A 13,273-nucleotide genomic window follows, 5' to 3' on the forward strand; every position below is an offset into this window, starting at 1 on the left:
TAGGTGTATGTGTACATAGATCCCTGAAGGTTGGGAATCAAGTGGATAGGGTTGTTAAGAAGGCATACGGTGTCTTGGCGTTTATTGGTAGGGGGATTGAATTTAGGAGTCGCAGCGTCATGTTGCAACTGTACACAACTCTGGTGCGGCCGCACTTGGAGTACTGTGTGCAGTTCTGGTCCCCACATTACAGGAAGGATGTGGAGGCTTTGGAGAGGGTGCAGAGGAGGTTTACCAGGATGTTGCCTGGTATGGAGGGGAGGTCCTATGAGGAGAGACTGAGGGATTTGAGGTTGTTTTCGCTGGAAAGAAGGCGGCTAAGAGGGGATCTTATTGAAACATATAAGATGATTAGAGGTTTAGGTAGGGTGGACAGTGATAGCCTTTTTCCTCGGATGGAGAAAGCTAGCACGAGGGGGCATGGCTTTAAATTAAGGGGGCGTAGTTATAGGACGGATGTCAGGGGTGGGTTCTTTACCCAGAGGGTGGTGAGGGATTGGAATGCCCTGCCTGCTGCGGTTGTAAATGCGCCTAGTTTGGGGGTGTTTAAGAGATCCGTGGATAGGTTTATGGACGAAAAGGGATTGGTTTAGGTTAGAGGGTCATTGTTTTTTAACTGGTCGGCGCAACATTATGGGCCGAAGGGCCTGTTCTGCGCTGTAATGTTCTATGTTCTATGACTGGTCTGCACTGGGGCATTCAAACTGGCCCTAGGGTCACTAAGGGAGGATACAGTCAGCCAGGATTCCCACTGCTGATCCTAGACAGTTTCTCCCTGACAAACAGGTGAGGAAAAGAACGTCAGAAAAGTGAATGAAATAGAATTCATCCATTTGAGGCCAATCCAATTCGCTGTCCCAGCTGTGAAATGACGTGACCAGAATAGAGTAAATGGTGCTGTTGACTGATGGTGGTGGGTGTTTGAACTGAGTCTTGATGTCCACTTTGAGTTAAAGCAGCTCATCGACACTCACTATCCTGCCTCACACAACAGGAACAGCCATTGTGGACAGATACTGCCAGCAAACTGACTGGGGAAAGGAGGATATCTGGCCAGGAAAGCTATGTGGCAAATACGTTTTCACCATGGATGGGGCAAATTGGCTACGGCAGATACCCACACTTGAGTCATAGAGAGTGAACCATATATTCCCATATACTATAGACTTTTTAAAAAAAGAGCACTTTTGCTAAGCAATGGGCACCTGGCCTAAAGGAGCTCAGATGTTACATTTACAAAGGACACAAGCAGCTTTATGGAGACAGAATGTATAGAGATCTCATGGTCAGTGGCTAAGATAGACCCAGACTGAAACTAGACAGTTCATGTGACCCAGCTGATATGAACTCACAGTCAATTTACCCCTTCTCACTTGACCATAATAGACCATTCGCCCTGGCATTTGGTCATCAGATTTGGTTATTGGAACAAACAGAGCTGCCCATGTCTCATTCTCCTATCATCCCTGCACACATTGGGCTATGCTGGCTCGCAGTCAAGCAACATCTTGACTTTAAAATTCTCCAAAGAAAGATTTCTCAGCATCCAACACTCTGTATTCCCAATGCGGCACTGGGTAGCTGCAGTGCTGACTCCGTGCCTCTTACCTGCAAGTGAGTAGAACATCTTCCCAAAGGCTCAGGAGGCATTTTGATGTCATCAGGTGACATGTTCCTCACTTTTTCTGAAAACGAAGCTGGAAAGAAAACAAAAGATATATATCAGCATCATAGACACTGCCAGGGTCACCGGGAAAACCATGCATCCTGTTCCCAGAGTCAGGTCAAGAGTTGCTTTTCTAAGGAGAAGGTTGATGGCGAAAGATTTAATGGGAAGAGAGACAATACATTCAGCGAGAGAACAGACTATTTACTGGCTAACATGGGGGCCAAGTGGAGTCATTGGTGATTAGCAGTTTAGTGGGAATAGGATTGAGGGAATAGGATATGGGTCATAGGGACAAGATGTGTTCAGGAGGGCATGAGAGGATATGGGAGAGGAACTCAAGAAGGTTGCAAGTTTGCGGCTGGGGCAGGAAAGAGGATTAAAGCAAGTTTGGTTTGGTGGAAGGGAGGAAGGAAGGGCTGCAGCAATGATCAGATTGTCTCAATCTTAGCGACAAACTCATCTGTGGGCTCCTTGCGATTGTTGTTGGAGGGTAGGATGAATGGGACAGAGGATTGTGGTTAAGAAGATAGAGTTAAGTAGAAATAATAAAGCTGGAGAGGTGGGTGGAGAAACGCTTGCATTCCAGGATGAACCTAGAATCATGAGCAGTTTCTGCAGATGAGAATAGGACTCCATACTGTGGTCCAGCCAGACCTGGCCAAGAATGGTCAAATCACGTGCGGGTGAAAGTCAGTGTGAGAGAGAAGACTTGTTTCACTGGGGACTAGAACATCAAAGGTGGAAATGAGCACACAGTCAAGCAAACCAGTAGTTGCAGAAATGTTGAGAGGGTTATATGAAATTTGAAAGGATCTTTTCACAGGGACACAGGCAACCAGAGGGCCAGGGCTCAGATGGAATAATTGGGGCAGTGAAGTGTTGGTATAGGGTGGAGATTGGGGGGCTAGTATACAATATTCCATTATGTGGGTTTCCTCCAGGTGCTCTGTTCTCCCACAGTCCAAAGACGTGCGGGTTAAATGGATTGGCCATGCTAAATTGCCCCTTTAATGTCGAGAGACTAGCCAAGTTGTGGGGGACCTGGATGGAATTGTGGTTGGTGCAGACTTGACGGGCTGAATGGCCTCCTGCTGCACTGTAGGATGCTATGCTATGACTCTTAAGTTGAGCTTTGAATTTTTGATGGTGTGAATGAGGGTTTCAAGTACAGTCAGGGCTTCACTGACTAATGAGAAAGGCGACGAGACTCGCTGTGGAGTCAATAGTTCAGCTGATGGAATCCTAAAGGTCTTTTGTCCCATAATAACCATATTGGCTTTTCGATAGAATCCAAAGAGTCCATCACATCCTGCTCCTTCCTTCAATTGTTTGCCATTTCAAATATATTTCCAACTCCTTTTGAAAATTACTAGTGAACCTACTTTAACTGTCCTTTCAGACAGTACATTCCAAACCAGAACAACTTGCTGTGCAAAATTTTCCGCCCCTCGTCCCACTCAATTCTTTTGCCAATTATCTGAAGTCTATTCCCTCTGATTTTACAGATTCCATTGCCAGCGGCTCCACTTATTCTATCAAAACTCCTCAGAAATCCCCAGGTTAAATTCCAGCCTCTGCCTAAGCGAGAAAGAGGCATCAGTTCCAGAGGGGAGTATGAATTGGTAAGAGCCAGGTAAGATGGTCCAGTTTTGCTGCCCTGATTCAGGACTTGATGTCAGCAAGCCAGCCAAATACCATAGCAACAGCCCAGAATCCAGCCATGGAGGCAGAGGTACACAGTTAGCCATCTTTACTGTCACTGAAAAAAAAATGCTGAAAAATCTCAGCAGGTATGACAGTATCTGTGACAAGGGAACAGAGCCAATGTTTTGAGTTTCCGCAGATGAGAATAGGACTCCATACTGTGGTCCAGCCAGACCTGGCCAAGAATGGTCAAATCACGTGAGGGTGAAAGTCAGTGTGAGAGAGAAGACTTGTTTCATTGGGGACTAGAACATCAAAGGTGGAAATGAGGACACAGTCAAGCAAACCAGTAGTTGCAGAAATGTTGAGAGGGTTATATGAAATTTGAAAGGATCTTTTCACTGGGACACAGGCAGCCAGAGGGCCAGGGCTCAGATGGAATTTTTTTTTGGTGCTAATGCAACAACTAAGTGATTTTGTTGTTTTTTTTGATGATAGTTGTACAGGGATGTGATGGATCTGGTTTGATAAATTTGCCATTGGCGCAAATCTGAAGCCCATTGCTTTCAGTATCACAGCTCATGTACATACGACACAGCACACATATACTGGGATCACCTCACAACCTCATGTGATAATGTGCACCTATTGTTTCAGGAGTGGGAAGATGCAGTGATTTAGACAGTTGTTTTGTAAACCACCTGTTTCCTGGTGGTAAATTTCCAATCTGTCTGCATGGTCTCACCCACTTGCTAGTGGGCATTTGTCCTCTGATTTAACTCCAGTTGGAAATCTGACTTCAGGTCACAGGATGGCCGGTGATGATAAAGAAAACTGACACATTGGTTCAGTGAGAGAGCACTGGGTTTGGAATTCAGGCAGAGTAAGTCGATATTGGTGTTTGATGACCCTGGTATCAAGTGTCTGATATGCTCCCTCACCTTGATGAGCATTAAAAAAAAATCTGATGGAGATGTGTGAGATATAAACAGGTAGAGCTGCACTCAGGAGCTAGTCGAAGCATGCCTGCTGTCAACATTCAGTGACAGAGTAAAGATTAAATTGCCTGAAGGCTCAGCTAACATCCTGACTGACGCGCTGACAGCACCAGGTCAATGGAGCACTCCCAGTGGAGGCTTCAGTTTCTGATTAATTGTGCTGCCTGCAGAATGCATGCCCTTAGGACATCAGAGAAAGTTACAACATGGAAGGAGTAGTAAGTAGTCTCACAACACCAGGTTAAACAGGTTTATTTTATAGTACGAGCTTTTGCAGCATTGGCCCTTCATCAGGTGAGTGAAGAGTTCAGTTCACAAACAGGGCATATATAGATACAAACTCAATTACAACAGCAACCCTGCCACAGCAACCTCCACAAGACACAGACAGTTGGTGGGATTTTGCAAACCCAGTTGGGTCGTGGGGGTTGCAGATGGACCCAGGGTCCCGGGTGGGGCAGTTCTCACGTGTGCGGAGCTTGGCTATCGCTTTCTGCTCAGCGATCCTCTGTTGTCACGTGTTGTGAGGGCCGCCTTGGAGAACGCTTGTCCGAGGATCGGAGGCTGGTTGCCCTTGACTGCAGTGGTGTTCCACGACAGAAAGGAAGTGCTCCTGCCTGGTGGTTGTTCAGCGGTGTCCATTTGTCTGTTATCGTGGCGTCTGCATGATCCCACTAGAGTGCCATGCCTCAGGACATCCTTTCCTGCAGCGTGTCGGGTGGACGGTGTTGACTGAGTCACAGAAATGTGTGCCGTGTGCCTGGTGGATGGTGTTCTCACGTGAGATGATGGCATCCGTGTCGATGAGCTAGTGTGTCTTGCGGAGGTTGCTGTGGCGGGGTTGTGTCGTGTCATGGCTGTTGTTCTCCTGAAGATTGGGTAGTTTGCTGTTGTAATTGAGTTTATGAACTGAACTCTTTACTCACCCGATGAAGGGGCAATGCTCTGAAAGCTCATGCTACAAAATAAACCTGTTGGACTTTAACCTGGTTTTGTGAGACTACTTACTGTGCCTATCCCAGTCCAACGCCGCAACTCCACAACATGGAAGGAGGACATTCGGTGAGCCTCGTTTTTACTCTCTCTTTGAAAGAATAGCTGTGCTGAGCCCCACATCCCCGCTTTTCAACCATAACCATGCAAGTTCCTTGTCATCAGGTTCTTGTATTTTCCTTTTAAAATTATTTATGGAATCAGCTTCCACCAGTTACAGAGCAACAACATGAATGAAAAGACTCCTTTTTAGATGTTTTGCCAACGATTTTGAAACCATGACTCTGGTTATTAACCTCACTTGAAGAGTAGAGATTTTTCTCTACCTATTAAAACACAATTTTGAAAAATTTGTTTCCAACCTTGGGATTTGGGTGTGGCTGACAAAGTTAACATCTATTGCCCATTTTAGCAGCCTCAGATACTGGTGGGCCTGCTCCCATGACACAACTGTGTGGTTTGCTGAGCAATTTCAGAGGAAGTGAAGTCAAGCATGTTCGTGTAGGACTGGAGTCACAAATAATCAGCCCAGACTCAGCTAAGTTTCTTTGCCTCAAGCACATAAGTTAAAGAAGGTGGATTTTTACACCAATCTGACAGTTTCATGGTGTTTTACTAACACCAGCTTCTTACTGCAATATCTTTTAAAACTGGTTTTAAATTATGAAGTGGTGATAATTGGATTTGAATTCGGTGTCTGTGGATTATTACTGCAGGCCAGAGGGAAGAAACACAGAAAGCCAGATTAAAAAGAAAAATTCACACAGCTCGACTAAAAAGTTAGCTGAAAAGTCAAAGTTAAGTCATCAAAAATATCTTGGGAAAGGGCAGCAAACAAAGGAAGTTTCAGTGTGCTGGACTGAACTTTAATCCTTCTGAATACTTGGGGCCTGTCGTCACCGTACGGAGTTCTTTTCTGTAATTAGTAAATAAATCAGTAACCCTCAGACTGGATTACACAATCCATTCGGCTACTGTGTGTCGGACACTGGACAGCACAGGTGCACAAATACAGATGTCTTTACATACACATACAAATATATGCATACACATATTCAACCACACTCATACACACACACTTGATGCACTTATTAGTGTGGCAACACCTTGCAGCCAAACTAGTCATCATAGATGAAAAGGGTCTGATAGATTTAATTATTCTTGGATGTCCCATTATTGTTCTATAGCCACCTGGTACCCTCTGTCCGAGTGATTAGGGTGCTACTCTGCTGGCTATGGGAATGAACTATACTCACTGTACACTGCCATTGGAGCTTTGCCCAGTGTAGTTAACTCCGCAGGCTGAATAGAAGCAATGCACAGCTTAAAAAAACAGCCACAAAATAGCGGATAAAAACCTGGTATTCACATTGCCATAGTAACCGAGGTGAAGACTTGGCCCCATGCTCAAATCCAGCACGTCAACAAGTCACTGTGAACATAAAACACAGTCCATTCAGCAATGGGACTTCAAGCAAAGCCAGAGTCCCTGGGAGTCACTCACAGTAATACACAGAGGGCATCAGGGGTATGGAGAGGAGGCAGATGAAATCTCACAGCGAAGGATTGAATAAGCAGAACATCAAATAAACCCCTGCTATACAGGAGAATACAGGGCACAAGCAGGTTAGTCAGGAAGGTGTAAGTGTGGAGTCGGGTAGGGAATCTCAACTTTATCTGAAAGCTGGGGAGAGAAATGGTACAAAAGCTGAGACTGGAGGAAAGAGGAAGAAACATGAGCTGCTGCTGGAGCAAGGATGGGAGGATGTGGGTGGATGAGGATTGAGAGGTAGAGTGATGAGTAGACCCAAGAAGGTATTATGAATTGTTAATTGTTAAGAATGGGAGAAGCAGGTAAGGCAGTGTTCCTGTGAGAGGAGCTATGAGATGAAAGGTCTTCTGCTTATGATGTGATGTGTGTTACTAATTCTTCAAGATAGAGTTTCTGAAACTGGCTACTGAACGATAAGCTGCACAATGCTGCAAGGTGTTCCCCTATACGGGGCTGGAGAGACTGCATTTCACGGAAGCTTCATCTCCAGTGCTGCGTATGTCTGGATTACAAAGAACAAAGAACAACACAGCACAGGAAACAGGCCCTTCGGCCCAACAAGCCCATTCCACCACTTTAACATTGTGAGTGCCCTCTTCTACCTATGACCTTTGTCTACGCCTATTGGACTCCACAATAAAGGACCCATAACCAGATTGAGGGACGCCTAGTTTAGGGACAATTTGTTAACACCAATCAGCCTAAGAGGACTTTTTTTTGTTACAGACAGCTGAACTTGCTTTTTAACCTACTTTAAACAAAGGCTCTGTACCTGTTCAGGTGAATTGAAGATACCCATGGTGTTAGTGGAAGAAGAGCAGAGAGTTACCTGTAACTGCTCCTATAACCAACACCATCAAAAGCAAATCAATAGGTCATCATCTGATGCTGTTTGTGTGATATTTGTGCAAATTGGAAGCCTAAAAAACAAATGTGACGCATGTTAAAGTAATTAATAAACTCTGAAGCACTCTGATTGCCCTGAAATGAATAATAATAAATGATAGGAATGTAGATTCTTCCTATGCAAGTGATTTCTGTGACAGATTATTTTATCCTGATGCCTGGGTTGGACACGCAGTGTTTAGCCTGATCCTCAGTCGTGCAATGCAAGAATCCTCAACCTGCTTACAACCCAGTACCTCCAGCTGGATAACTGTGCAGGCATGGACACTGTCAGGACTGGATCAGGCTGGGCTGTGCTGCCCAACAAGGTCAAATAGCGGATGTCACCGAAGCTCGCACCTGAAGGAATGGCTGCTTGGGTGGGGAAAACAGACAAGCCTTTGCCGGCTTCTTTACTGAATTAGTGCTTGCTAACTTTTCTGGCAAAGAGCTCGACTGCGGAGAGGCTGAGCAAGGTCCACACTGTGGACGCTCAGCGATATAAACCAGTGCTAACAATAACTTAGCGCTTGCATTCCTACTCCGACAAGCTGCCGAAACATGCGTAGGCAGAAAGAGTTGGAATGTTGCTGCAGAAGCAAATCTGTTAGAGTTGGCGCAGCCTTGTGCACAGGTCCCGGGGTCTGCAAAAACACCATGTCCCAGGCATACTGAGGTCCTGGGATCAAATGATTAAAGTCAAACAGGAGCTCTGATCATTTCAGAATATTACTCACACATTAGACAGCCAGCCTCAGGCATAGCTGAAATACATACTCGACATTTGACTTGGACATTTCACACACTGATCTTTCTGTTTCACCCACAGACAAGACTGGTATTTGCCTGCAAACACTCCTGCTTTCTGTCCTTGTGAACTGCCCTCAAGGCCTGTTTATAAACAAACCCCTGTACACATAGAAATAGAACACTACAGCACAAACAGGCCCTTCGGCCCACAAGTTGCACCGATCATATCCATACCTACCAGGCCTTAGAACTATCTGTAACTCCCAATCCCATTAAATCCCATATACTCATCCAGAAGTCTTTTAAAAGACCCCAGCGAGTTTGCCTCTACCAGCACTGACAGCAGCCGATTCTACTCACTCACCACCCTCTGAGTGAAAAACTTACCCCTAATATTTCCTCTGTACCTACTCCCCAGTACCTTAAACCTGTGTCCTCTCGTAGCGAACATTTCAGCCCTGGGAAATAGCCTCCGAGAATCCACCCTATCTATTCCTCTCAACATTTTATAAACCTCTATCAGGTCGCCTCTCAACCTTCGTCTCTCCAGGGAGAAGAGTCCCAGCTCCCTCAACCTATCCTCATAAGGCATGCTCCCAATCCAGGCAACATCCTTGTAAATCTCCTCTGCATCCTCTCAATAGCTTCCACATCCTTCCTGTAGTGAGGCGACCAGAATTGCGCACAGTACTCCAAGTGGGGTCTGACAAGGGTCTTATAAAGTTGCAGCATTAACTCCCGACTCCTAAACTCAATCCCTCGATTAATGAAGGCCAGTACACCATACACCTTCTTGACCACATCCTCCACCTGCGAGGCCGATTTAAGAGTCCTATGGACCCGGACCTCAAGGTCCTTCTACTCCTCAACACTGCTAAGACTCCTACCCTTGATATTGTACTCCTTCATCCCATTGGACCTGCCAAAATGGACCACCACACATCTATCCGCGTTGAAGTCCATCTGCCACTTCTCTGCCCAGTACACGCTGGGCACTTCAAGGATGAAGGAAGGTTAGTATGCACAGGTCCCTTTGGAAGGTCTTGAGATGAACATGGGAATCCATTAAAAATATACCACTGCAACCTACAGCGCAAGGTGAATTTTCTACACCAACCTCCCTGGTCTGTTACATTCGGGAGTATGACTGTAACAGTCTGAAGTGAAGCTGAATGATAAAAAACAGACATTTTTAGTGTCAACTTAAGAATGCTTCAAAACAGGTTACAGCAACAAAATACAGTCACTGCTATAGTTAAGGAAAGCAGCAGCCAATTTGCACACAGCAAGCTCTCCAAACAGCAGAGAAAATAACCAGGCTATTTTCTTCAGTGATATTGATTGAGAGATAAGTATTAGCTACAACACGGAGGGGAACTGCTGTCTTTCTTCAAAATGGTGCCCAAGCATTGTTTTAATGTCCACCTGAAGGGGCAGATGGTGCCTTGGTTTAACATCTCCTTTGAAAGCTAGCACCTCCAACAATGCAGCACTCCGTTAGTAACTGCAATGGAGTTTCAGTCCTCAACCCTTGAATCCACAAGCTTCTGACTCAGAGACAAGGGTGCTATCACTGAACCGTGTCTGACAAATGGACAGTAAGATTGAGATGGTGAACACAGATGATCAGGAGCTTGCTGACTTGACCACAATTCTTCCAACGTCAAATACTTTAAAATAAATGCTGATTATCCTAATTCTTGTTGACCACTGTAATACTGTCACGTCATTTGTGTGTGTATGTATATATAGTCAAACCAGAATGGGGGGTGGAGGGAGTTGCGAAGAATCAACATAGTCTGATGAATTGGAGAGTAGGGATATCAGTACATTGTATATGATGATCAGCCATGGTCATAATGAATGGTGGAGCAGACTCAAAGGGTTGCTACTTTCTCTAACAACGACTGATTTTGCCTTTGACCTCTAATTGAAACTTCCTTCTGACTCTGACTCAGATCTGAACTGGTTCCAGACACAATTTGTGTTCGAGTAACTACTGGCACTTTAGTTATATCCCAACTATCCAGTTTATCAGACTCACTTCTCCCTCAATGTCAGCAAAATGGAGGAGATTGTCATTGACTCCAAGAACAGTAGTGGAGGACATGCTCCTGTCTACATCAACGGGGATTAAGTGGTAATGACTGACAGCTTCAAGTTTCTAAATGTCCAGATCACCAATACCCTGTCCTGGTTCCTCCATGCCAACACCGTAGTTAACAAAGCCAACACCTCTACTTCCTCAGGAGGCTAAGGAAATTTGGCATGTCCACTGCGACTCTCACCAACTTTTACAGATAAACTATTGAAAGCATTCTTTCTAGTTGTATCACAGCTTGGTATGGCTCGTAATCATACCAAAGCCGCAGGAAATTACAAAGGATCGTGAACGAAGCCCAGTGTATCTCGCAAACCAGTCTCCCATCCATTGACACGGTCTATACTTCCTGCTGCCTTGGAAAAGCAGTCAGCATAATCAAGGACCCCACGCACCCCGGACATTCTCTCTTTCACCTTCTTCCATTGGGAAAAAGATACAAAATTTTGAGGACACATATCCACCGACTCAAGAACGGCTTCTTCCCTGCTGCCATCAGACTTTTAAATGGACCTACCTCGCATTAAATTGATCTTTCCCTACATCCTAGCTTCAACATTAAGGCCAAACATTTGCCAAAAGGTTGTCTGATTTCAAGAAGAAATTAAATATAGCTCTTGGGGCTAAAGAGATCAAGGGATATGGGAGGAAGGGGGGGGAAATCATGACATTGAATTCAATGATCAGCCATGATCAAAATGAATGGTGGAGCAGGTTTGAAGGGCTGAATAGTCTACTCCTGCTTCTAGAACATAGAGCATAGAACACTACAGCACAAACAGGCCCTTCGGCCCACGAGTTGCGCCGATCACATCAACACCTATCTATAACCCCCAATGCCATAAAACCCCATATACTCATCCAGAAGTCTTTTAAAAGACCCCAGCGAGTTCGCCTCCACCACCACTGACGGCAGCCGATTCCATTCACTCACCACCCTGAGTTAAAAACTTACCCCTAACATCACTTCTGTACTTTCCTCCCCGCACCTTAAACCTGTGTCCTCTCGTAGCGACCATTTCAACCCGGGGAAATAGCCTCTGAGAATCCACCCTATCCATTCCTCTCAACATTTTATAAACCTCTATCAGGTCGCCTCTCAACCTACGTCTCTCCAGGGAAAAGAGACCCAGTTCCCTCAACCTAACTTCATAAGGCATGCCTCCCAGTCCAGGCAACATCCTTGTAAATCTCCTCTGTACCCTTTCAATAGCTTCTAGTTTCTATGTTTCTACTCCATTCTGCATCTCTTCTTTCCTTTGAATGGTATGCTTTGCCTGTATAGTACAAGAAACAATACTTTCCATTGTGTACTAATACATAGATCAATGATAAATCAAATCATTTGACTTTTTCCAACAGTTGCCAAACAGCATTAGGTCAAAGAAGGGTCAATTGAGACCTACACGAACCCAAGTACAAGAATGTCCAGTGGAAATTCAGAGGGTACCGTGGTCCAACTAGCATTGGATAGAGCAGGGGTAAACATGGAGGATGATATGTATGCAAGCAGCCTGATTCCTAAATGGCTCTACCATCAAAAGCCGAGTCAGCATCAGCTGAAGAACTCACACGTAGAATCACAAAGTTGCAGAGGATAGAAAATCCGCATCATGGAGATTGTGTCCGTCCCAGTCACATTAAAGGAGCAACGTGCAAAACTGCCCATCATTGTAGCGAAGAGTGAAAGACCAACCTTGCCAAAAAGAAACTCATTAATAGCACTTGAGTTCAATTAGAAGGACGTTTTTCACACAGAAACAAAATTAACACAAGACAACATGATCACCAAGTACCCTCAAGGTGTTTAGTGAAATCTAAAATCTGACTGAAGGATATAAGGCTAATGTACAAGCCCAGAGACACACAAGATCAGTTTATTGCAGGTCCAGTGTCCTAAGTACTAAAAGAGTAAGCAGACCAAGAACTGAAAGACTCGAGACTGAGAACACTGGACCAGATCTTCCACTCTGTGGTGGGCCATTCTCTGGAGGTCCCCTGGTAGATGTACTAGGGTCCTGAAAGGAAGTCCCCTTACAATTATCCTGGAAGCCTCAGAACTCCAATTTAAAGTTGGTGGCTTTGATAGTTCCAACTCAGAGTAGTTACCTGGAAAAAGTGAGGAAGACTAAAACTAGTTTGAACTGCTGATTAACGATATTATGAACCTCCTGTACTGAACCTGATTACACTCCCAAATACCCCTCCTGACCCTCTGACTACCCTTCCAGCACCCCCTCCGCCCCACAACCACTTCTTAGCTAACCCTGACCACCTGACTAGCCCATCATCACCCCTTCCCGGTACCTCATCTAGATTACCATCCCCATTGGGGGTAGAGCCTGGGGAAGATATATTTTTCTTCTCATATGCCAGTCACAGCAGATGACATCAGTAGAACAACTAATAGGGACCATGTCTTGGCAAGGGTGCATGGCCATATTGCAAATGGGTGGTCAACATCGATACTGAATGTGGAAATCAGGCTATTGTTTATGCATAATTGCGATTGATAAACGTTGCATTTTGTGGGGAGCCAGGGTTTCAATTCCTAAAATCTATTAGTTCACTTTTGCTGTGTGATTTTTACGATCAGCACGGGCTTGACAAAGAGGCGAGCGAGAAGCCACCTCTGGTGGCCAAGGTTTGATAAGTCCATAGAAGACACAGTGAAACAGTGC

General features: G+C 45.1%; 1 protein-coding gene across 1 annotated transcript in view; it reads right to left on the reverse strand.

The window, feature by feature from the left end:
* sap30bp (SAP30 binding protein) overlaps window positions 1-13,273 on the reverse strand; it is a 72,334-nt gene that overhangs the window by 10,642 nt on the left and 48,419 nt on the right. The window contains exon 5 of the mRNA XM_080209148.1: window positions 1,609-1,697. Coding sequence (XP_080065274.1) covers window positions 1,609-1,697 — 89 coding nt within the window. The remainder of the gene's footprint in view (window positions 1-1,608; window positions 1,698-13,273) is intronic.

The sequence above is a fragment of the Carcharhinus amblyrhynchos genome, chromosome 21, assembly GCF_965287045.1.
Source record: "Carcharhinus amblyrhynchos chromosome 21, sCarAmb.v2.hapA, whole genome shotgun sequence".
NCBI lineage: Eukaryota > Metazoa > Chordata > Chondrichthyes > Carcharhiniformes > Carcharhinidae > Carcharhinus > Carcharhinus amblyrhynchos.